The sequence below is a fragment of the Dasypus novemcinctus genome, chromosome 5, assembly GCF_030445035.2.
Source record: "Dasypus novemcinctus isolate mDasNov1 chromosome 5, mDasNov1.1.hap2, whole genome shotgun sequence".
Taxonomy (NCBI): Eukaryota; Metazoa; Chordata; class Mammalia; order Cingulata; family Dasypodidae; genus Dasypus; species Dasypus novemcinctus.
Window position 1 is genome coordinate 138,917,498 of NC_080677.1, and position 23,112 is coordinate 138,940,609.

Sequence of the window (23,112 nt, forward strand, 5' to 3'; positions counted from 1 at the left end):
TAGTATTAAAATAACTCACATATACACTTATGTTTCTCAATTGTCTTTGTATTTTAGCTTCAATTTTTAAAAAAATTAAAATATGCAATACCAAATTCCATTAGCTCAGAATTTATAGCTTCTCTTTATTCCAAAGTATGACTTGGCAAAGCAATTCCCAATTTTCAAGATCAATAACTACACAAATTAGACAATTCTAAACCAGAATTTTTTCACCTCCAAACAAGAGTGTGAATCAACTTGAAAGTAATCAGAAGAGGGGAGGGAAAAATACAAACATATAAAATTAAAATATTTAACACAGCTCTGAAAAACAAACCCAATTAAAATGTATTCTAGGTGCATTGTAAAAAGATAAAAACATGAAACTAGATTTTCTAAAGTCCTCTGCTTCTTGAATCCTGACAGCAGCACTGGTGAAACTGGGACCAGAAAAGACTTCCATAAGAAAATGCTTCCAAAGCAATGCTAACTTTTTTCTCAAGTGAACTAAATCTCAAAAATAACCAATTTTCTCACCTCAAAACAGAAAGGCTTCAAACTTAATAAAAGTGGAGGGTTGGAGAGGGAGGACGAGGGATGCAAACGTATGGCGCGGAGGAGTGAAGGTTGTTAACTTTGATAACTAAAACTAACTGGGTTTCCAACTCATGCTTCTAAAGCAGAAAAATGCAAAATACTTGCTTGCAAATAGCTGAGACCGGAGCCTTGCACAATACTGGCTAGCCCCAAGAGGTACCAAACACTAAGACCTACAAAGGCTGCCAGGCAATTAAACACGGGCACAAGAACCAGCCAGGGTAACCTCTTACAACCTGAAAGCTATGATTCCACCAATACCGGTCAAAGAAAGAATATGTGGGGTGGTGAGGGAACACAGGTGGGCCACTCTAGCATTTCACTGTGGGAAGGGCAGGTGACACGATAGCGCTTATAAAGCCAAAGCGCAAACGGTGGCGCACAGGATGGAGAGGTGGCAGGGTAGTGGAACTCGAAGTAGGGGTGCGAAGAGAAGGCAAAGGGTGCCAGACAGGAAACTCGGGGCAGGTGGCGGTCGCAGGGGAGAGGGCGACGAAGAGGCCCGCCGCCGCGGCTCACGGGAGCGCGAAGGCGCGAGGGCAGTGAGGACGCAAGATCGGCCGGGGGAGGTCAGGCAAGCCGGGACTTGGAAGGGGCAGGGGCAGGGGCCCGCCTGCCGCGGAGCCTGGGGGTACGCGGAGCCAGCACAGCGGGGGCTGTCACCGAGGACAGAGCCACGGGGATGGCTCGAGGAGGAGGAGGAGGCCAGCATCGCCCCACTCACCGTGGACTCCCGCACTTGGCTGTGAAAATGCTGCTCCCGCAGAGACACCTCGTCCTCTCCTTCCATCCTCCTTCATGCCCGCCGCCCCACCGTCCGGATCCGCCCGCACCGCCGCAGCATCGCCCGCTAGGGGCTGAGAGGCTCTGACGGCTTCCCCGGACCAGTCGGGGCTTGGCCGCGCCCACCACGACTAGGACCTAGAGCTTGAGACCCGCCAGCAGGAGCAGGGAGCCCGACAACAACATCCACGGCCGCCGCCGCCGCCACCGCCGAAGCCGCTGGGCTGAAGGAGGGGCAGGCGCGGCGCGCGGACCGGTAGGGCACGGGGGAGGAGGTGGAGGTGGGGGCGGGGCCGCTCCGCCTCTAGGGGCGGTCAAGATGGAGGCGGGCTCTGAGAGACGTCAGAGGGAACGCGCCGTGACGCCAGAGAGGCGCGCCTCCTTTTCCACTTTGTCTGAGGCTTCAGTACCGAGAGGGGCTCTGGGTGGGCGGGGCGGGGGCGGGGCCTGGAAAGACCGTTGGGGACGTGATTTGAGCCGCGCCTCCTCAGGGGGCGGAGACAAGGCAGCCAGGATTGGGGCAGGGTGAAAGGTCTCGGTAACTCCCGCCTGAAAACATTTAAGGTGATTGTGGTTCAGTTTTGCGCCAACGCCCATTCTCCCTTCTTAAAGGATGGAAACAATGTTAAGGGTTACTGCGATCGCTATAGCAGTGTTTATGGACCATAGAAAATGGGTATTTAAAATTGCAGTCTCTGATGCTTTTGTTCCCCGCAAGAGTTCTTCATTTATGACATCTCCAATTAGTGATCTTCAGAAACAACTCCAGTACTCAGTACACAGAGATTTTTTGGCAGAGGAAAGATCTCTCGTGGAAACTTTTGCTTTGCCAAAATAAGTAAAAAGTCGGAAATCTGTTGTTACAAATATAAGCTTTTTGTCGGAAACGACGGAAACCTGGGTTCTCAATCTGATAAAACTGATTTGGTTGTAAGGTTTCCCTATCTGTAAAACATAGATAATCTTAAATATTAAGCGTCTTGCCAAATCTGTAGGAAAGGACTGTTTTTAGGATCTGTTTTCTGACCGTCTGGAGCCGTTTATTTTGGAGCACAAACAAACATATCAAGCACAATTCGTTCCCATTCCTCGTTAAGTACCTCTTTTTTTTTTTTTTCTGTAAAATTTGAATGTGAGGGAATTTTTATCATTGTACCTTTGGATTTATTTAGCTACGAGAAAGTCATTTAAATTGCTATCTGGCTGTGACTTTTTTGGCTTCTCTAGTTGAAAATTCTTATGAAGCCAGAAAATCCACAAATTGCTCTCAAGTGTCATTTAGATTTTTATGACTCTAAATTTAACAGTTAATGAAGTTGATATAATGTTCTTCATAGACATTTAATTAAATATATTAATTTAGATGTTGCTATTTCTTTTAGCAATTCTGAGCTAAAAAAAATTTTCAGGACTCAAAACATTTTTTGGCTCCTAAAAAGTTTGTAGGCCCCCAAACACTGAGCAAGCATGTTGGTAATAGGAGGACTTGAAGAACTTGAGGCTTGTTCTGCATAATGTGTCCTTGCTGCCATAGACTGATAATAAACCATGACAAACTTCCAACGAGTTAAATTAAATGCTTACTTTTATTTTTAAAACATCTCAGAGGACAAAAGGACCAGGGAAAGACAAAGCAGTATCTGAGTCTGTTTTTCTGGGCACCCAGGTTTTGAGCGTTGGATTAAAATATCCTGCAAAACTGACCTGAATGATTTCTAGATTAATCTCTCCAAGCTATAGGTAAGCAACATCAGATTTTAAGGTTTGTAACACTTTAACATGCACTCCAGAAAGGGTATACATTCATCATTTGTGATCTTTATAACCCAAAACTCCAACCATCAAGAACTTTTTGTTTTCTTCTATGCAGTTGATAAAAGGTTCATCCACCTTTTACCTTACTTGTTTCCCTGTCTTTAATATTTATAATACTTAGGTGTTGGTTGGTTTCAAAAATGACCACAATTTTACTCATCCCTATACATTTGCTTCTTGCCAATGTGACTTTACCACTCTTCCAACAAGAAGTGGAGTGTATTTTTCCCTTGAATTTTTCCCCTGCATCTGGGCTTGGCCATGTGATTTGCTTTGGCCAAGGAACATTAGAAAAGGTAAAGATTTTGAAAAGTGTTTGTGCATTGAGGCTTGCTCTTTCTTAAGGCTCCTGGGTGCTCTGCAGTTGCCACCATGGAAATAAACCTCAACCAAGCTAGAGATAAGAGGCCCAGTCATCTCTGTTACCTCAGCAATGAACCTCTTCTCTGCCTCCCTCTACAAGATTAATCTCCCTAAAATACAGTTTTTCTCCTCTGCTCAAAACACTGTAATGACTCGCCATTAACGGCAGAGTAAAATCAAACTCCTTACCTTAGTGTTGAAGGCCCTTGATGTTTTGGCCTTACCCTGTCATAGGTTGAATTATGTACCCCCAAAAAAACACACATTAATCTGCATTCCTGTAGGTGTGAACCCACTGTAAATAAGATTCTTGAAGATATTTTTTTAGTGAAGGTGTGGCCCCACTAAATGAGGTGGGTCTTAATCGGATTACTGGAGTCCTTTATAAACAGAAGAAATTCTGACACAGAGAAAGCCACAGAGAGGAGCTGGAAGCCCAAAGCCAGAAGTCAGTAGACACGTGGAAGAGAAAGAACATACCCCCAAATGCATTGCCATGTAACAGAAAAGCCTGGGATACAATCACCAGCAGACAGCCCCAAAAATGCTGCAGTCTTCCAGAAGAAAGTATTACCATGCCAATGCTTTGCTGATGCAGGTATATTTAGCTCAGTAGTTGAACTCCTGCTTCCCATGTATAAGGTCCCAGGTTCAATCCCTGGTACCTCCTTTAAAAAAAAAAAAAGAGGGGGGGCAGCATTAGAAAAGAATGTTCTTGACCCCTTTTATTTCCTTCCAGGGAAAAAAATTATTGGTCGTGGTAATAGCTAAACAAATTCCCTTACCTCATTTAAGGTCCTGAGAACCACAGTGTTTTGCTTTGTTTTGTTTTTCCTGTTCTCTAATAGGCACACAGAAAAACAAGCCAGCATAATTCCTAGAACATTTTTCTTCCAGATATCCACATGACTCTCTGACTTCTTTTAAGTCTTTACTCAAATCTCACCTTTTAAATGTGACTGTTTCCTGACCCCTTATTTACCACTATAATTTTTCATAACTTCTTGGCTATTGAAATCCCCTTTTCACTACTCTACATTTTCTTTTTTTCATAAAACTTGTTACTTTGTAATATACCATGTAATTTACTCACTTACGTTTATTGTCTCTTGCCTGCCTTCCTGTTAGACTGTAAGCTCCACGAGAGCAAAGGTCTCTGCCCTATGTGCCTACATCGGGTCCTGGACCATAGTAGTCAAGAGGGAGTATCTGGAGCAAAGGTCTAGAGTTAGCTTATCTGAGTTACAGCAAGGAGCAGAGTGAGCAAGGGACAAGAGGCCAGAGAGGAAAAAGGAGGTAGGGTGGGAGGGGGATCCAGTAAGAACTGGTAGACCATTGTAAGGACTTTGGCTTTAACTCTTGAGTGAGGTTAGCAGCTACTGCAGGGTACTAAGAAATGTGACGTGACCTGACTAATATTTCAAAAAGATGGACTATAGGTGAGGATAAAGCAGGAAGTCATCACAATAATTCAGGCAAGACACTGGTGACTTGGACCAGAGAGGAAGCAGTAGAAAGTATTTGATTCTGGCTATATTTTTTAAGGTAGAGCCAACATGATCTCCTGTGACAACATGGAATGTGACAGAAAAGAGAAAACGAGAACCACAGATAGTACTCCAAAGTGTTTGACCTTAGCAACTGGAAGGATGGAATTGCTGTCACCTAGAGGGGAAAGGCTACAATAACATATGTATGGGGGAAAGATTGTTTCAAAAATATGATGATGACACCTCTTGGATACTAAAACATGCTTTATAGATATTCTGTAGCATTTCATATCATAAGAGAATGACTGGCCAAAAACAAAAACAAAAAACCAGATGTTTAATCTAATACCCAAGACATGCAAATCAAAACTTAAATGAAATACCTTTTCACAGGCACCAGATGGGCAGATACTTTAAAATTTGACAAATCAAGTATTGGCAAGATGTAGAGTAGTAGAAACTCTCCTATACTGCTGATAGAAGTGTAAACCCATACAATGCCTTTGGAAAATAATTTAGCATTTTCCAGTAAAGTTGACGATATGGGCAGCGGACTTGGCCCAGTGGTTAGGGCATCCGTCTACCATATGGGAGGTCTGCGGTTCAAACCCCGGGCCTCCTTGACCCATGTGGAGCTGGCCCTGACAACAACAGAAGCGGACAAAGAAGACGCAGCAAATAGACAGAGAACAGACAACAGGGGCGGGGGGCGAGAAGGGGAAAGAAATAAAGTAAATAAATAAATACATACATACATACATACATACATACATACATACATACATACATAAATCTTGGGAAGAAAAAAAAAGAGTTACCTCCTGAAAACCTCCTTGTTACTCAATAGTGGCCTCTCTATAAATCAAACTCAGCAAATAAACTTACTACTCTCCTCCCCACCACACAGCATCAGACATGAATCCCAGGGATCAGCCAACCTGGCACTCAGGGATTATTACCAAGCACCAACCAGCAATGCACTTGGAAAAAAACCTTGGCCAAAAGAGGGAAAAATTAAATACAAAAGCATTTTCATGACTAAGAGATTTCAAAGTAAGTCAGGAGATCCTTCCAGAGGTTATGCTTATGCAGTTCTCAGGCAGATTTCACTAACTGCCACAGTAAAAACACCCTCAAACAGGGGTGTTACTGATAACTCTAGAGACAGCTGGACACTGTAAGCAAGACACACAACACCGTTAAATCAGCACCCTGTCAGTGGGGCTCACTTTGGAATATATAATAACGTATTTTCCTACTGCGACAGTTAGGCTTATTTATAATTTCCCTAAACAAAATTTTTCTACCCCTTTATTTGAACCTATAATTAGCACAATGCCCTTTAAATATATGTCCCAGAGAGTTAAATCTTTGGTCTGTTATATGCCAGTTGAGCCCTGAATCTCAGCAGAGTTCCAACCAACACCTACTCTCCAGTCCATTGGACTCACCAAGGACAACTAACAAAATGATGATGATGGACAATGCCCATCCCAAAAAGCAAAGAGTATCTACAACTGCAAGCAAAACAGTTCCTTCCATCTGCCCCCTAATAGCTAAGCTCCCTCTCGATCTGAAACAGAGCAGTTTTTACCATCCGCAAATCCTCAAGATTGAGGAATGAACAAATGTAAGGGAGGAATACAACCATGGATGAAGGTAGACATTATTGTATCAGATGAAAATGTAACATTAATATAAAGAATGTGGTTTCGAGAGATTCTGAGGGCAGGAGTGAAGAATAGCTGGAATATAAGGCATTTTTTCTTTTAGGAGGTACTGGGGATTGAACCCAGAACCTTGTACATGGGAAGCGGGCACTCAACCACTGAGCTAAATCCTCTCCCCAATGAGAGTTGGTTTTTCCATTTGTTTTTAGGTGGTACTGGGGATTGAACCTGGGACCTCATTCATGGGAAGCAGGTGCTCAACCACTGAACTACATCCACTCTCCAGAATATAGGGCATTTTTAGGGCATTGGAATTGTTCTGCATGATTTTGCAATGATGAATACAGACCACTATACTTTCTGTCAAAACCTATAAAATTGTACAGTGCAAAGTGTAAATCATAATGTAAACTATTGACCATAGTTAGTAGCAATGTTTCAATATTTGTTCATCAATTGTAACAAACATAGCATACTCATGTATGTTATTAATAGGGGAAAATGTGGGAAGGGGTGGGGATGGAGTATATGGGAAGTCCCTATATATTTTTTCAGACCTAAGTCCCCTTTAATATTTGCTAGAAAAGGAAGTTTAACATTATTTACAATTATACCAACATTCACGAAGGCTGAATATCACAGGCATAAGGGTGTACTATGACCACAAGAAGTCTTTTCATACTTCATGAATGATTTTATATTTTAACTACAAAAGTCAGTCACCAGAACCAAATTTGTTCTTCACAAGTTGAATTTTTGTGCCCATCCAATCAAAGAGTATCTTACATTTTTCTGAGCCTATTCACTTGTAGATGGGAGCACAAACTGTAACCAGGATCTTCATCTCATGCATTCACATATGATGCCCAATCTTCATATGCTGTCCAATTTCTTTAAGATATTAACAAAAGGAGTGACTAGCAGGGCCACATAGACGAGGAAGTTCTGTAAACAGGAGAGCACATCTTCATGCATCTTCTGCTTCTTCTGGGTCCGGTTTCAGTGTGAGGCTCTCAGTCTGGAACATTACTGCCTCCCACCTCTCCCCTATAATTTTGATGTAACTGTTCTGTAAACAAAACCTTGTTTAAAAAAAAATTTTTTTTTTAAAGCATCATACTCTCCTCACCAAGATTTTTAGAGACCCCAGGATTTGCCCCTCTCCATCCTTATCTGGTACCATTGCCTTGTACTTACTATTCCTTCTGCCCCAAATGTTCCAACCACAGATCACAACTGCTTCCTTCTCATCACTCATATCTCAGCCTAAATGTCATCTTAGAGAGACCACTGCAGACAACTGTGCTAAAATAATAGGCATACAAACACAACCTAGTTATGCTCCATTCATTGTTTTAGTTTACTAAGCTGCTCAAATCAGATACCAAGAAATGAGTTGGCTTTAACAATGGGAATTTATTAGCTTATAAGCTTACAATTTTGAAGCTGAGAAAAATGTCCAAATCATTTTTCTTCCCAAAGACTGGCCCCTGGTGATCCTGGACTCTTCTGTCACATGGCAAGGCACATGGCGGCATCTGCTGCTCTCTCCCTTCTCTTCCAGGTTTCCATTCTTTCAGCTTCTTGTTTTCATGGTTTTCTCTATCTGTATGCATCCTATTTATAAAGGACTCAGTAAGAAGATGAAGACTCACACTGAGCCATGCCTTAACTGAAGTAACCTCATCAAAAGGCCTTACTTATAACATGTTGAACACCCACAGGAATGATTAGCTCTGAGAACATGATTTTCTGGGGTATATACAGTTTCAAACCACTACACTCCATCCTCTGGACCCCAAAAAGACATGTTCTTTCCATAAGCAAAATATGTTCATTCCATCATAATATCCCAAAAACCTTGTCATTTCAGTAAGAATACTAAATACAAAGTCTCGGGAAACGGACTTTGGCCCAGTGGTTAGGGAGTCCGTCTACCACATGAGAGGCCCGCGGTTCAAGCCCCGGGCCTCCTTGACCCGTGTGGAGCTGGCCCATGCGCAGTGCTGATGCGCGCAAGGAGTGCCCTGCCATGCAGGGGTGTCCCCCGCGTAGGGGAGCCCCACGCGCAAGGAGTGCACCCATAAGGAGAGCCGCCCAGCGCGAAGGAGGGAGCAGCCTGCCAAGGAATGGCGCCGCCCACACTTCCCGTGCCGCTGACGACAACAGAAGCGGACAAAGAAACAAGACGCAGCAAAAAGACAGGGCCCACTGGATGGAATGGAGGAGAGTATGGGCCATGATGTGGACCATTGTCTATGAGGTGCAGAGGTGCCCAAAGATGTACTTACCAAATCCAATGGATGTGTCATGATGATGGGAACGAGTGTTGTTGGGGGGGGAGAGGGAGGGTGGGGGGGTGGGGTTGAATGGGACCTCACATATATATTTTTAATGTAATATTATTACAAAGTCAATAAAAAAAAAAAAGTAAAAAAAAAAAAAAAAAAAAGACACAGAAAACAGACAACCGGGGGAGGGGAAGGGAATTAAATAAATAAAAATAAATCTTAAAAAATAAATAAATAAATAAATACAAAGTCTCATCAAAAGCAATGATAGATGTGATCAGTCCTGTGGCACAATTCCCCTCTATCTGTGACCTGCGAAACCTAGAGAACAAGTTATCTGCCTCCTATATATAAGGGAGGAACAGTCATAGGATAAACATTCCCATTCCCATAGGGAGAAATTGGAAGGAAAACAGGGGTCATGGGTTCCAAACAATTCCAAAACCCTGGAGGGCATACTCCATTAGATTTCAAGGTCTAAGAATCATCTATAGAAGGATATTTTGTCCTCTGGGCTTAATGGAGCAGCAGCGCAACCCTTTGCAAGTGCGTGCATAGCAGCCATGCTCTCCCCAAATGCTGGTGTGAAGACTCCAACATCTTCAAGCCTTGTGGCAATGCCAGGCTCTCTGCAATCCCCCAGGCATCTGAGAAAACTGGGGTGGTAACACTCCCTAACAACAGGGTGGAGGGCCTGCCCTCTGCAAGGACAGGGGAATACTCACACTTTCCATACACATAGTGGGGTCTGGTCTCTTGACCCAAGAAAATACCTTGAGTCCAGACTTCAGCTTCCATGACCCTGCCTTCAAAGTGATTTTTCCTTCAATCTGTCCCTTCTCTGCCCCTTTTAGTTCAGGCTGGCAGTTGTTTCATTCCTATAAATCTTGCACACACAAAAAAGTATCCGTTTTGCATGTATTACACAGGGGTCCAAATCATCAGACAAGAGAACCTTCCACAAATCTTTTCTGGAGAACTGCACCTCCAATCCTGACTTGAATTGAAATGGCTGGCTGGATCCATGTTCATCAAACCTTTACGTGGAGCACTATTCTCTTGGGGACTCACTTTCTGGAGGCTCAGAATATTCCAAACCATCAGTTTCTGATTTCTTTGTGCCCAGGAGTCCAGTTCTCAATTTGTCCCTTTCCTTTCACATTTCACTATAAGCTGCAAGGAGAAACCAGGCAGCACTTGTCATATTCAGTTTGGAAATCTCAACTAAATTTCCAAGCTAATCACTTTCAAATTCTGATATCCATCCAACATCAGAACTCAGATTTGCCAAGTTCTCTGCCACTTTAAAACAAGCGTCACCTTTCTTTCAGTTTGCAATGACACATTCATCATTTCTGTATAACGTCTCATTAGAAGTGCCTTTAACATCCATATTTTCTACCAACAGTCTCTTCAAGCAATATAGGCCTTTTCTATCAAGCACCTCACAATCCTTCACCTCTACTTATTACCCATTTACAAAGCCCTTTTAACATTTGCAATATTTGCTGTATTTGCAATAGCAGCACTGCACTCCTAGTACCAAAATCTGTTTTAGTTTGCTAAGCTGCTCAAAGCATTACCATGATTGCATTGACTTTAACAATGGGAATTTATTAGCTTACCAGTTTACAGTTTAGAGGCTGAGAAAAATGTTCAAATCAAGACATCACCAGGTGATACTCTCTTCCCAAAGACCAGCTGCCAGCAATCCTGGACTCCTCTATCACATGGCAAGGCACATGGCAGCATCTGCTGGTCTTTCCCTTTTCTTCTGTGTTTCCCTGCTTTCATCTTCTTGCTTCCATGGCTTTCTCTGTCTCCATGTTCATCTCATTTATAAATGACTTCAGTAAGAAGATTAAGGCCACACCGGGTCACACCTTAACTGAAGTAACTTCATCAAAAGGTCTTACTTACAAAAGGTTTACACCCACAGGAATGGATTAGCCATAAGAACATGATTTTCTGGGGTATAAGTAGTCCCAACCTACCACACTAATTTTACTTTGTTTTATTTTCTTTATGACAGGACAATATGAAATTATTTATTTATGAGTTTATTTTCTATCTACCCAGTCTAGATATAGCAAGGATTTTGTCTCTATTTTTCCAGTAATGAGCACAGTACCTGGCACATATTAGGAGCTCAATAAATCTTTGTTGAATAATAAAGAACTAAATAAATGCGTGAAAGAAAGATAGGGTAGTGGGGAACTAATTTTTGTAGAAAGTTATACTTCAGGCATTTCACATACCTTATTTAATTTAATCATCACAATAATCCTGTGAAGTAGGTATTGGTAGCTCCATTTTGCCAAAGAAGACACTGGGGTTCAGAGAGGGAAAGGACCTGGCCTAGTTTATACAATCAAGATATGAGCCTAGACCTGTTTAACTCTTTAATGCCTGTACTTTTCACAGTACCATTGCTCCTTCCCATTCAATAAAACTAAACACTTCCATCATTGTGCTTGACATAGAGTAAAATTCCCATGTCCCTCTGCTGCAGAAACTGCCTTAACCATCCACATCTCCAACCTCACTATCAACACTGCCATCCTTCCATCACCATTAGCATGCTTGAGTATACTAATGGTGAGTATACTAATGGTGAGTACAAGCACACTGATGAGTCATACCTTCTCTCTATATATATATATCTGTCCCTCAGATTCCAAGAGTAGGGACTTCTGTTTTCACTCCAGTCCTTTCCTTAATAAGCTTGGGGAGAAACTGGCCTTTTGTATATTTGACCCATCAACAGTTGCTTGTGAGAGCTACCACTTGCTCATCATCACTTATGGCATTGTATAATGCTTTTCAAGCAATTATACAAGGTACTGATTGGGCTCAAGTGAACTAAGAGACAGTTTAGCACGATTTCTAAAGGTAATATCATAAGTAGACATTAAATTTACTGCAGCTTGATTTCAATCGTTTTTATTGGCTCATAATGAATTCTGCCATACATCATTTTTCTGGGCTTCAATTATCCATATTAACTCTTTTTTCCCCCAACTTCAACAAATACAATTTAGGAGGGACAGGAATCAAGATGGGAGGGTGGGGGAGGGTGGGGCTCAATCAAGCTAACTTTCTACTACAGAGGGAACAAGAATGTGTAAGTACCACCAGAAGAATCACAAACTTTTAAAGCTGGTGGGACATTAAAGATCTTCCAGTAATATTAAAACCAAGGCCCAGAAAACTTTATAGACCATCCTAAAGTGACACAAAATGTCTTACTTAAAATAGGTTTACACCCAGAGGAATAAATTATCTGTAAGAACATGATTTTCTGGGGTACATACAGTTTCAAAACACCAAAATAAAAGGAGCTTTACAGTGGAGAAACCTGGCAAACACTTCCTCAGACAGGTGATCAAAGTTAACGTCATCAGTGATAAGCCATGTTGACAGCAGCTACCCTTGATGTCATGTAATGAGAATGGCATGTCACTAGTGTGGTCTTGCTCCCCAAAACTCATAACCCTACTCTTAACCATGAGAAAAGCATCAGACAAACCCAAATTAAAGAACATTCTACAAAATACCTGACTAGTACTAACCCAAATTTTCAAGGTCATCAAAAACAAGGTAAGTCTATAAAGTGTAACAGTTTAGAGGAGGCTAAGTTTAATAATGTATCAATATTTGCTCATTAGTTGTGACAAATGTACCATGGTAAAGTAAGACATTGACAATGGGGGAGACTTGAAGGAAATACAGGAACTCTTTGTACTATCTTTGCAACTTTTCTATAAGTCAACACTATTCTAAAATTCAAAGTTTATTTTTTTAAAAACAGAATACTGGATAGATCACAAAATCTCCAGGAGGACCAGAGAACCAGACTTGAAGGAATGAGGCCTGAAATGAAAAGCTGGTCCCTTAAAGACACCCATATGCCATTTCCGAGTATGAACACATAACTCATGCCACTGATTTATCTGACACAAGTCACTTCTAAGACTTCTCAGATATGGATTCTTGATGTGGCTGTTGTCACTTGCCATACTGCATTCCAGATGGCCTGCTCTTCACATCACTGAAGTGGGTGGGTCTAAATGGCAGAGCCAAGGTAGTGTGTGTACCCCTAAGCTACAAAAGAAGAGAGTATCCCCTATTTTCAGATTCCTGTTGTAGGATAGAGTCTCTGTTCCATAAAGTGTCAAGGATTCCCTTGACATAAGAAGGGGCCTCAGATGTTATTCCACCAAAAAGAATTACATAATCCCAACACAAAGTTCTTTGATGAGATGATCCAAAATAATCCAAGTATAAAATCTGGACTGTCTAAAGAAATGAATGGATCTTAGAATTTTCATAAGTGATAACCAGCCAGTGGTGTGCTAGAGACAGCAGGTACTGCTTGTGAGATCTATTTGTTAATTTTTAAGAATTTTGCAGTCAAGTTTTTAAACATCAGCATTATTTAAAATTAAATTATATAAATGTCCACTAAACACTAAATCAAACTATATTTTTGCAAAAGTAATAAATACTCAAAATTATCATGTCCTAATTTATTTTACTTTACTATTATCTATGCTCTTGAGGCTATTTATATCCACTATATAATGACGTGCTACTCTACATAAAGTGATGGCACGTGATGACAGTGTGACATCACATTGGTAGCTAGAATAGCCATGGAGGGAGTGTTTACACCATGGAAATTGGCAAGTGCTACAAATCAGGGAGATTTTTTCTCTCAGGAAGAACCAGTTGTTAAACAATTATAGCACACCATGGAAGTGTCTGAAAGAATTTCCTAAAGGGAAGATTTTCCACGTGTGGACTAAAATTAAACAACCAGATGGTAAAAGTTGGTATTCTCTAAGGGAAATTGAGGAAATTTGACTAAACAAGACTGTCAAATTATGGTTGGTCATTTCAAGAGTCTGGAGAAGGAAAAGTGGATCAAGGGGTTTCCTAAGTGGAAAATGAGGATTTTTCTCAGGAAAACAATTCTAGATCCATGAAAATACCACTAATTTTAGAAACATCCATTACTTCAAACCAATAAAAAGCTCTCATTAGTAGTGTATATATTTATTGATTTTTTAAAAGGGAGAAATAAATTAATTATTCTCTACTATAGGAAAAGGCAGAATATCAGGGTATAAATAGAGGTAGGTGGATGGATGTAGTGGTGGCAGTCTGTGAAAGTTATTTTCTCATTGCCATTCTTTTCTCAGGGAATAAATAGCAAGATGAGGCACCAGAGGTCAAGGATGAGGAATAGTGGTAGAGATTCTAGGAGAAAAAAGGTATAACATCGTCATCTAAGGGAATGGATGAAGAATGGACAAAGGAAATGTACTTTGATTTCTCAGTTTACTAATCAATCTCAGCTACAGAACAGAGACTAAACCCCAGCATTTGACTGCTTCAATTTCTAGGTAATTCCTTGAGCCTAGCTCTGCAAATTTATTGTGTTCGATGCTTGGCCCAAATTCTTATTAACATTATTAGATGAACTGATGCTGTGATAATTAGATAGGATAGGTTAAGGAAACAGTCTCAGGGTATTGGGTTTGAATGCAGCTCTGCTATTCTTAGTTGATGACATTAGGGAAGTTTTTTATCTGTTCTGTGCCTCTTTTCTCATCTGTAAAATGAAAAAGGTAGAGATACCTGTGTTAGTCCGCCAAAGGGGTACTGAATGCAATATACCAGAAATCAGTTGGTTTTTATAAAGGACATTTGTTTGGGGGAGAAGCTTACAGTTACCAGGCCAAAAAGTGTAAGTTACTTCCCTCACCAAAGTCTGTTGCCACACATTGGAGTAAGATGGCTGTCTATTTCTGCAAGAGTTGAGTCCACCTTCTTCTTCTTAAGGCTCCATGGTCCCATCCTCTTCCAATATCAGCCGTAGTCTGGGATACATCCTGTCTGTCTCCTGGGGCTCATTTCTCTCTGGGCTCAGCTACTCTGCTCTCTCCACAAGGCCAGCTGTAAATTATCAGGTGAACAGCTTGTCTCACTTCCTGGGGCCTTTGTGTGTTTAATGGAGGCTTCTCTCTTTCCTCACATATCTGCTTTTCTGTGTATTTACTTGCCGGGGCTCCATCATTAAAACTCTAACTTGGCCCACGCACAGTGCTGATGTGCTCAAGGAGTGCTGTGCCACACAGGGGTGTCCCCCGCAGAGGGGAGTCCCATGCGCAAGGAGTGTGCCCTGTATGGAGAGCCACCCAGCGTGAAAAAAGTGCAGCCTGCCCAGGAATGGCACCGCACACACAGAGAGCTGATGCAGCAAGATGATGCAACAAAAAGAGATACAGATTCCTGGTACCACTGACAAGAATACAAGGGGACACAGAAGAATACACAGCGAATGGACAAAGAGAGCAGATAACTGGGGGGGGGGGGGGGGGGGACAGGGAAGGGGACAGAAATAAATCCAAAAATAAATAAATAAATCTTAAAAAAAAAAACTCTGACTTTCTGCTCTGCCATGTCCTTTTCTCTGTGAGTCCCTGCCCACCAAGGGGGTGGGTATTCAACGTCCTACTGACAGGGCCCAATCAAAGCCTTAATCATTATTTAATCAAATAAAAGTGAAACCTCTGAATCCAATCCAATCTTAAATGCCCAGAGGAACAGAGCAGTTCACAAACATAATCCAATAGTTATTTTTAGAATTCATAAACAATATCAAACTGCTATAATACCTAGTGTGATTATTGTAATAAAATGACATAATCGATAAAAGGTGCAAGGTGCAATGACACTTTGTAAAAGATAACTATTGTTATCTCATCATCATCATCATCATCTAAGCTTTGATTGTGCTGACTTTTACGTATGAGTTATATTTCTCTAAAATACAAATTCCTAAGAGATTCATGGCAGACTTGTAACTTTCACATGGGGAAGTTAAGACTAAAAGGATATTCAAAAGGGATGAAAGGAGCTTTTATTTGACAAGAAATTTTGTGAATATAGTAGCCATAACAGTTGAGACCTAATTGAAGGAAATGAACAGATGCAAAATTGGAATTAGCTGGGGGAAAATTACTAGGAATGATGGAGAATTTAAATCCACAGATAAAAATGACATCACCCTCTTCAGGTCCCACTTTTAACTTTGGTGTCAGTTTCTGAGTTTAACAAGATTTTATCTTAGCATTAATAGTATAAATTTCCCATATCCCTGATTAACTCTCATTGGAGAATAAATACACAGATGATCAAGACTCTTAATAGAAGAAAGAAGGAGAAAAGAGACATGAATAATTTATATATAATCGGAATTTGGATTTATTAATACAGTGTGCTGTTTAATGTTTACAATAGTTTATAAGTCCCACTACCTCTTTATACAATAATGTATCAAACAGCCCCAGGAAAGCAGGGCCACACTAAATTCCAAGATAAAAGTCTTGTTTCGATATCCTTTGAAGTCCACCACCCTCCCTCCACCCTCTTGGCAGTACAAACATAAAAATACCTTATCTTTGTGCAGTTCAGATACAGCTCTTGAGAAGGCTAACCTTATAATTGGCGTTAAACTGAAAGACAGGAAGCAAAACAACCGTAGAAGAAACAACCTGGGCCAACATGGCACAAGATTAAGGGGTAAAACAGGATAGGACATGCTGCAGACCAGAGAACATGTGTTGAAAGAGAAGAGGGTGTTTCTCATGATTTCTACTGACATGGGTTTTGTTATGCGCACTAATGTGATGAAGAACTCCCCTTGCCAATTATATGTCCACAAGCACGAGAAAATATGGAATAAGTTCTCGTGTGGTTCTACCTGTACAGATCGAATAGTGAAGAAGGTATGTTTTTAAATTTAGCCTCCCTCCCCTCACCCTTAGGTCCATTCTCTTGATATAACCATGAGTAAAAGTTTCTAGCTATGCCCCTAGAATTTTCTACACATAGACAGCATTGTTTTATTACACACTGGGGATCTATTTTGCAACTTGATAGTCTCACTTAACAATATATCTTGGCTGTATTACCATATCAGAATGTAGTGATCTATATCATTCTTTTTAATACTCTGTTAATTGAATTAAATTAACATTGCATTGTCTAGTGCTTATTACATTTACTTAACCAATTTCATGTTACTAGACATTTACGTTGTTTACAATTTTGCTTTGTATTGTGTTCCTATTAAAACAATATATCCTTATACATATTTCTTTGCACACTTGCATAAGTCATAGAGAGCTTGGGCCACTTGGGAGTTTTCTCTTGTTTTTTCCAGATTATATAAAAGCAGCCCATATGCTTTTGGAAAACGCTCCGTTGTGCCCAGGTCCCATCATGACCTCCCCAGGGTTTTCTGGCCTGGTTCCTGAAAAGAGCCTTGTAGAGACAGAAACAGAAGCTGACCCAGAAAAGGGGTGGGTCATTTTTTGAGTCTTCATTTGCCACAGGGCTTAGTAGTGGGGGAGAGGCAGTGCCTTCAGGAAACCTGGGTGGTTCCTCCAGGCCTCTGCCAGGGGAGCCAGCCTGAAAACCAACCCAGGAAATTGACCCAGAGAAGACAAAGGTAACAACCACTGGGAAGAGTGGGAGCCAGTTGGAAATCTTCCGTGGGTCCAGGCATTGTAATTCCAGGGTCTCACAGAAAACACAATTGAACTCCTGAAAACCTAGGCCCTAACCAAGACCTGGAATCTAAGGTCTAAGATTCCAGACCTTAGAACTGGGCCCAGACATGACCAGCTGGTGGCAGAACAGACAGCTGGCTGAATTGGGAGTTAGTCCAGTAAGACACTGCCTTGTCCCCAGGCTCAATATTTCCTGGTTGTTTTATTTTTCCAGATGAAATTTGGTATTATTTTGTGACTTGCTCCCTATCCCCAAAATCCCCTTGGTACTTGATTGAAATTGATTTAGGGAGAACTGACATATTTGCAACATTTGAGCTTACCTACCCAAAACAAGGACTATCTTTTCTTTATTTAAGTGAATTTTCATCTTTTCTCATCAGCTTTTGAGTTGCAAACCAAATCAGTGGGAACAAACATTTGAACAATTTCTCTAAGAATGGGATTCCTCTCTCTATGCAATGTCTTCTCTACCACAAGGGCAGATCACTGCCAGGTTGGCAGCCTTGATTTTTATACACAATCTGGGTTCACTGTCCTAGAAATAAGACTCCCCTGGGTTATAGCTTTTGGCTATAATTTAACAAGCATAAAGCAAGTACCTCTGCCAAGTGTTACTTAAGGAACTAGCAACACTAATTTAGCTAACTTGTAAACTTTGACAGAAATATCTTAGTCACCTTTATGCACTCTTGAGCTGTGGTGTACCTACACATCCTGCTGCTAATGTTCCCCTTTTACAGCATTCTTAAACCAATTTCAAATGAGTCTCATAAAATCACTCTATCCAGGAAGTCAGCTCAATAATCTCCATGATATAAGCTTTAAAAGCAAACGTAAAATGCTGTTGGGATACCCTGATATGCTTTTATACTATGCTCATTTGTAAATTTATTAACAGATCATTAGGATATAAAATTCCACATCAGGGAACTGAACTGAAGAACAGCTTACCAATTATAGTGGGGAACATCATTAGGTTTTGTAATAAACTGTCATCTGGGAGGATATAGAAAAATTATTCAATCTGTGCAGGGCTTGCTAATTGCTAAGATTATAAGAGTTTATTCTTCTGGGAAACTTTCTATGACTGCATAAATAGCAAGACAAACTGGGGGGGGTGGGGAAAGCAGGCTGAGAGACTTGTGTTCCTTTTTTTTTTAAAGGTAGTACATGACACAGTAAGACAAGCACTTCTTGTCATTGTTTATCTTTCCATGTATATGCCTTGTCTTCTCAAGTACAGTATCAATTCCGTAAGGTCAGGGACATGTCCCGTAATTTCTTAACTCCAGTGCCTAACACAGTTCTCACCATGGCGCTCAGGAAATGCTTATTGTTGATGATGATTAGAATATAACAGACAGTAACAGACTCATAGAAATAGCTTATTCGTTCATCTTCTCAAGATATCTTCAAATGAAGCAAAATGCCTTTTTAACTACATACTTTAAAAATTTCAACTTAAGAACAGCACACACAATATCTTGGAAAATGCAGCTAATGGAAAACGCTTTATTAACCTGTCTAATGTGACTGGTGTGTGCCTTGGCTTGCACTGTTTAAAAGAAAAAAACAGTAACAGAAGATGGGGAGCTTTCTCCCTAGGACAAAGTCTGACAAGCCAGTTCAAGTTTTACACCACCACTCCTCTTACCACTCCACTCTAAAAAGGAGTCTCCATTTGTCCTATAATTATTCTATTTAGTAAAAGGGAAAAGACTGCCTTCCATTGTGTTTTTAGTATGTTAACTATAATGCATTGTGAGCCCTGAGCAGAGCTAGGGGGCGCTAAAGCTCCATGAATTTGATTATACACGACAGCAGCCAGAAACCGCAGTCATTACAGAACTATAAGCGGAACTAGATTTACTGATCCCTGCTCTTTGGAGCCTTGGTTTGATCTTTCTTTCTCACCTTAATTCAAGCTCTTTGTCTCTCAAGGGTTCCAGGTTTTGAGTAGAAGAGCCCATGGTGAATCAGAAGATTGGACGATTTCTGCATCAAGTGTTATTTATTCTATTTATATTTAATTTTTCTTCAGTTGTATCATGTCTTACTTCTATATGGTATTTTACAACCCACAAAGTACATTACCCATTATTTAATTTCATAATAACCCCACAAGATAAACAAGAATTCTCTTCCCTATTTAACAGGTAGGAAAACTGAAAATATAATGAGGTTAAATTACATACCCACATACTGTATATAATACACTCTGCTATGCTATCTTTAGCTGGATCTCTGATACCTAGCCAGGTCCTTGCAAATTTCTCCTTGACAGACTCAACCCAGGCAGTAGCAAAGGGGTTGATAGCTAGTAAATGGTAGAGCCATTCTAGACCTCGGATCTCCAGTTCTAAGTCCAAAGCTCTTACCACTCCACATGGCCATTCTACTGTATAAGTGACGATATAGATGTATAGATGGATATGGATATGGATATGGATATGGATATGGATATGGATATGGATATGGATATGGATGTAGAGGCAGAGGCAGAGGCAGAGGCAGAGGTAGAAGTAGGAGTGGATAGAGATGAGATTGAGATATGGGCTACAGATAGAAAATGCCTCTTTGACCTGCCCAAATAAAATTTCTTGGAAATAATTACCTACTCACACACACACACACAAATACTAGCAGTCTTTTATATTTCCCTCTATCTCTATACAGTAACACCTCACTCACCCAGAGACCACTTATTTAGCCACTCAGTTATCTAGAACATAGCTAAGAACCCAAAAGATAGCCCCTAGGTAAAAAAAACTCTGGGGAAAATGTTTTAAGTACTTTAAATTACATGTATATATGTGCATGCCTGTGTTTGTATGCATATACATACATATATATTTGTATATCTATCTATATATTTGTATCTATTTATATCTATACCTATATCTACATCTATTTCTACCTATACCTATATCTGTGTATCTGAGTCTCAACCAGTGGTTCTCGGTCCTGGCCATCCCAAACCAATTAAATCAGAATTTCCAAAATTGAGGGCTGGTCAGCAGTATTTTTCAAAAACTTCCAGGTAATTCTAGTATGCAGCTAGATAATTGTGTAGATAACTCTAACTCCTAGCCATATTTCCTTCCGGTCACAGAAGACCATTTAAGGGAGATCATAGCCCAACCACAGAAATGATCTCTGCAAAGCTGGAGACTTCTGTGATTGCTGGTTCCATATACTGAATGGGATGATAAAACGTCCCTTTCTCTTGTTCATCAAACCAACTATTTTATATTTAGAAAAATTTGGAACTTCCTATGAAAGTCTAGGAAATTAATATATAAACAGTCTTCCATTATCTTTATTTATATGAGGATAAATAAAAGGTAAAATTCAAAGGAAAAATGAATGGTAAAAATGTTTATTACACTTTTCCTATTATAAAATTAAATTATAATTTAAGAGCTCCAATACATTTCTAACTGTGGTACATTTTAAGGTAATTATGTGTCTCATCAGTAATATATTTGTTATCAACTTACTGCATAAAAGGATTTCTTGAGATTTCAAGGTTATTTTTAGATTTATAGCCCTTTCAAGTGAAAAAGGTGTTTTTCAGAAGTACTTCCGATTCCAATGTCTGGTGACTATTCCATTTGCCATCAATAACGTCGCCTACAGAAATCCTCCTCCATATAAATCCAAGCCTGACATTTCTGTAATGTACACTGCAGAAGAGTGCTTTTAGGGCAAGAAATAATATCTCTGTGAATTATATTAGTCAGTATGTGGAAAAACATTTGTCCTGTAATTTATGAATTCAGGATGCTCCCAGAACATGTTTTAGTATTCTAAATAGATTTATATTAGTTGGCTATTTAGGTAAATGTTTATTGTAGGGACTGTAAAAACTGCTGATTTGAAAAAATATTTCGTAATCATTTTTTTTTTGGTTTGCATTTAATGTTTAAATACTCATATTGTCAAAATTGTAGACTCTATTATCAGAGTTTTATCCTTATTTTTTCATTGTAAAGACTTTCTGTTAATGATATTAATTAAAACTCAGAATTTGATTTCCCTATAACCATTCTCAGTGCTTCAGTATAAATGTTCCTCTTTGCTACTAAGTGTGGTCTGCTTAGGAAGAATCTGGAAAGGACCTGGATATGTTTCAGAAATCCAGCTAAAAATATATTATGAAATAATATGATATATGATATGATGTGATATGGTGTTGTGTTGTGTTATATTCTATTGTGTCACCTTACATTACATTATATTATTATATTATATTGTCTTAGACTATAGAGCTATGGTTGTCAAGATAACACAGATAAATAATAATTTAGTCTGAATTATACTATAGATAATTTAGAATGATATAGGTGTTAGGGCCTAAATGATACAGTCTACAGTGCATAAATCCACTGCATAATTACTATTATCCTTACTTTCTGTCCTGACTTTATCATAAAAATGTACGTTTTGACTTGTTCATTTGGTGAATTTTAAGAGTTAAAGGCTGAGTCCTCAAAACTTATCCAGTCTCTGTTAAGTAAATATTTAAGACTTAGATTCTAAGCCTTTGGATAATTGTGTGTGTGTGTGTATGTGTGATGTGCATGTGTGTCTTTTTGAAGATCTCAGAGACCAGAGATTTTACAGCCTACCTTAGTAACCAGTTCTAATTATTTTCGAAAGTTACTTAATGACTTTCAGTTGTTAGATCATTGAAAAGAAACCATACACCATTCTTTTTCTGAAAGATTTGTTTCAGAAATATTAGAAAGCCTAAAGGGAATAAATTAATTTTCAAAATTAACAGGGATAAACTTTATTCTGAAATCACGAATGTTCTGCTCTAATTAAATCCAAATATGGTTAAGTCTTCTTAGGCATCTTATAATATGTATTAGACTTTGGTGGGGATGAATATCCCTGATCCCTGTCAATAATTAAATTGGGTGGCTTATAAAGCATAATGTTTAACAATGTAATTATCCCAGCCTTCTGTCTCATTGACAAAAGTAAATGGATTTGTGCTATGCACATAGACGAAGATGAAATTCAGTATTGTTCAAGGACATGCAAGTTTTTGTTAGCTGACAATTGTTTAATGAACTTGATTTTCCTCTTCCCAAAAAGGCAGTGAGAAAAACTCAGTAGATTTTCTACCCTCTTGTACTTACACTACTGTGAAATAGGAATCAGATCTCTGGAGTGCTTAGGGACATGGACAAAGAGCTTTCTTCTGCTTCCCTAAAGTGTAATGAAGATCTAGTTAGGTAATTGGCAGTAGTGAGTTTGAAGATGGGCTATGACCCTGGACCATGCGCAAGTCACATTTCCTTTCATTGCTTCCAAACAGAGGCAGTGCAGACCCTACAGGTGTGCACATGCCTTTTATACTCCCCTCATTATATTTTCAGAGTCAAAAAGGACAGCCTTCTATTTGTTAATAATTGTCCACTTTCCCTCCCATGCAAGAGGAGAATCAGGTTTGCACTTTGGGCAATAGTCACTATTGCCTTATCCATCCTAACAAATTGTTCTTTCTTCATGTCCTAAAAAGGTG

At 39.8% G+C, this 23,112-nt stretch overlaps 1 protein-coding gene across 1 annotated transcript in view; it reads right to left on the minus strand.

The window, feature by feature from the left end:
• The window catches only part of LMBR1 (limb development membrane protein 1), a 247,807-nt gene extending 246,124 nt beyond the window's left edge, over window positions 1-1,683 (minus strand). Inside the window, exon 1 of the mRNA XM_004458598.3 lies at window positions 1,304-1,683. Within this exon, the coding sequence (XP_004458655.1) occupies window positions 1,304-1,369 (66 nt within the window). The 5' untranslated portion in view covers window positions 1,370-1,683. The remainder of the gene's footprint in view (window positions 1-1,303) is intronic.
• Window positions 1,684-23,112: the final 21,429 nt, after the last annotated feature.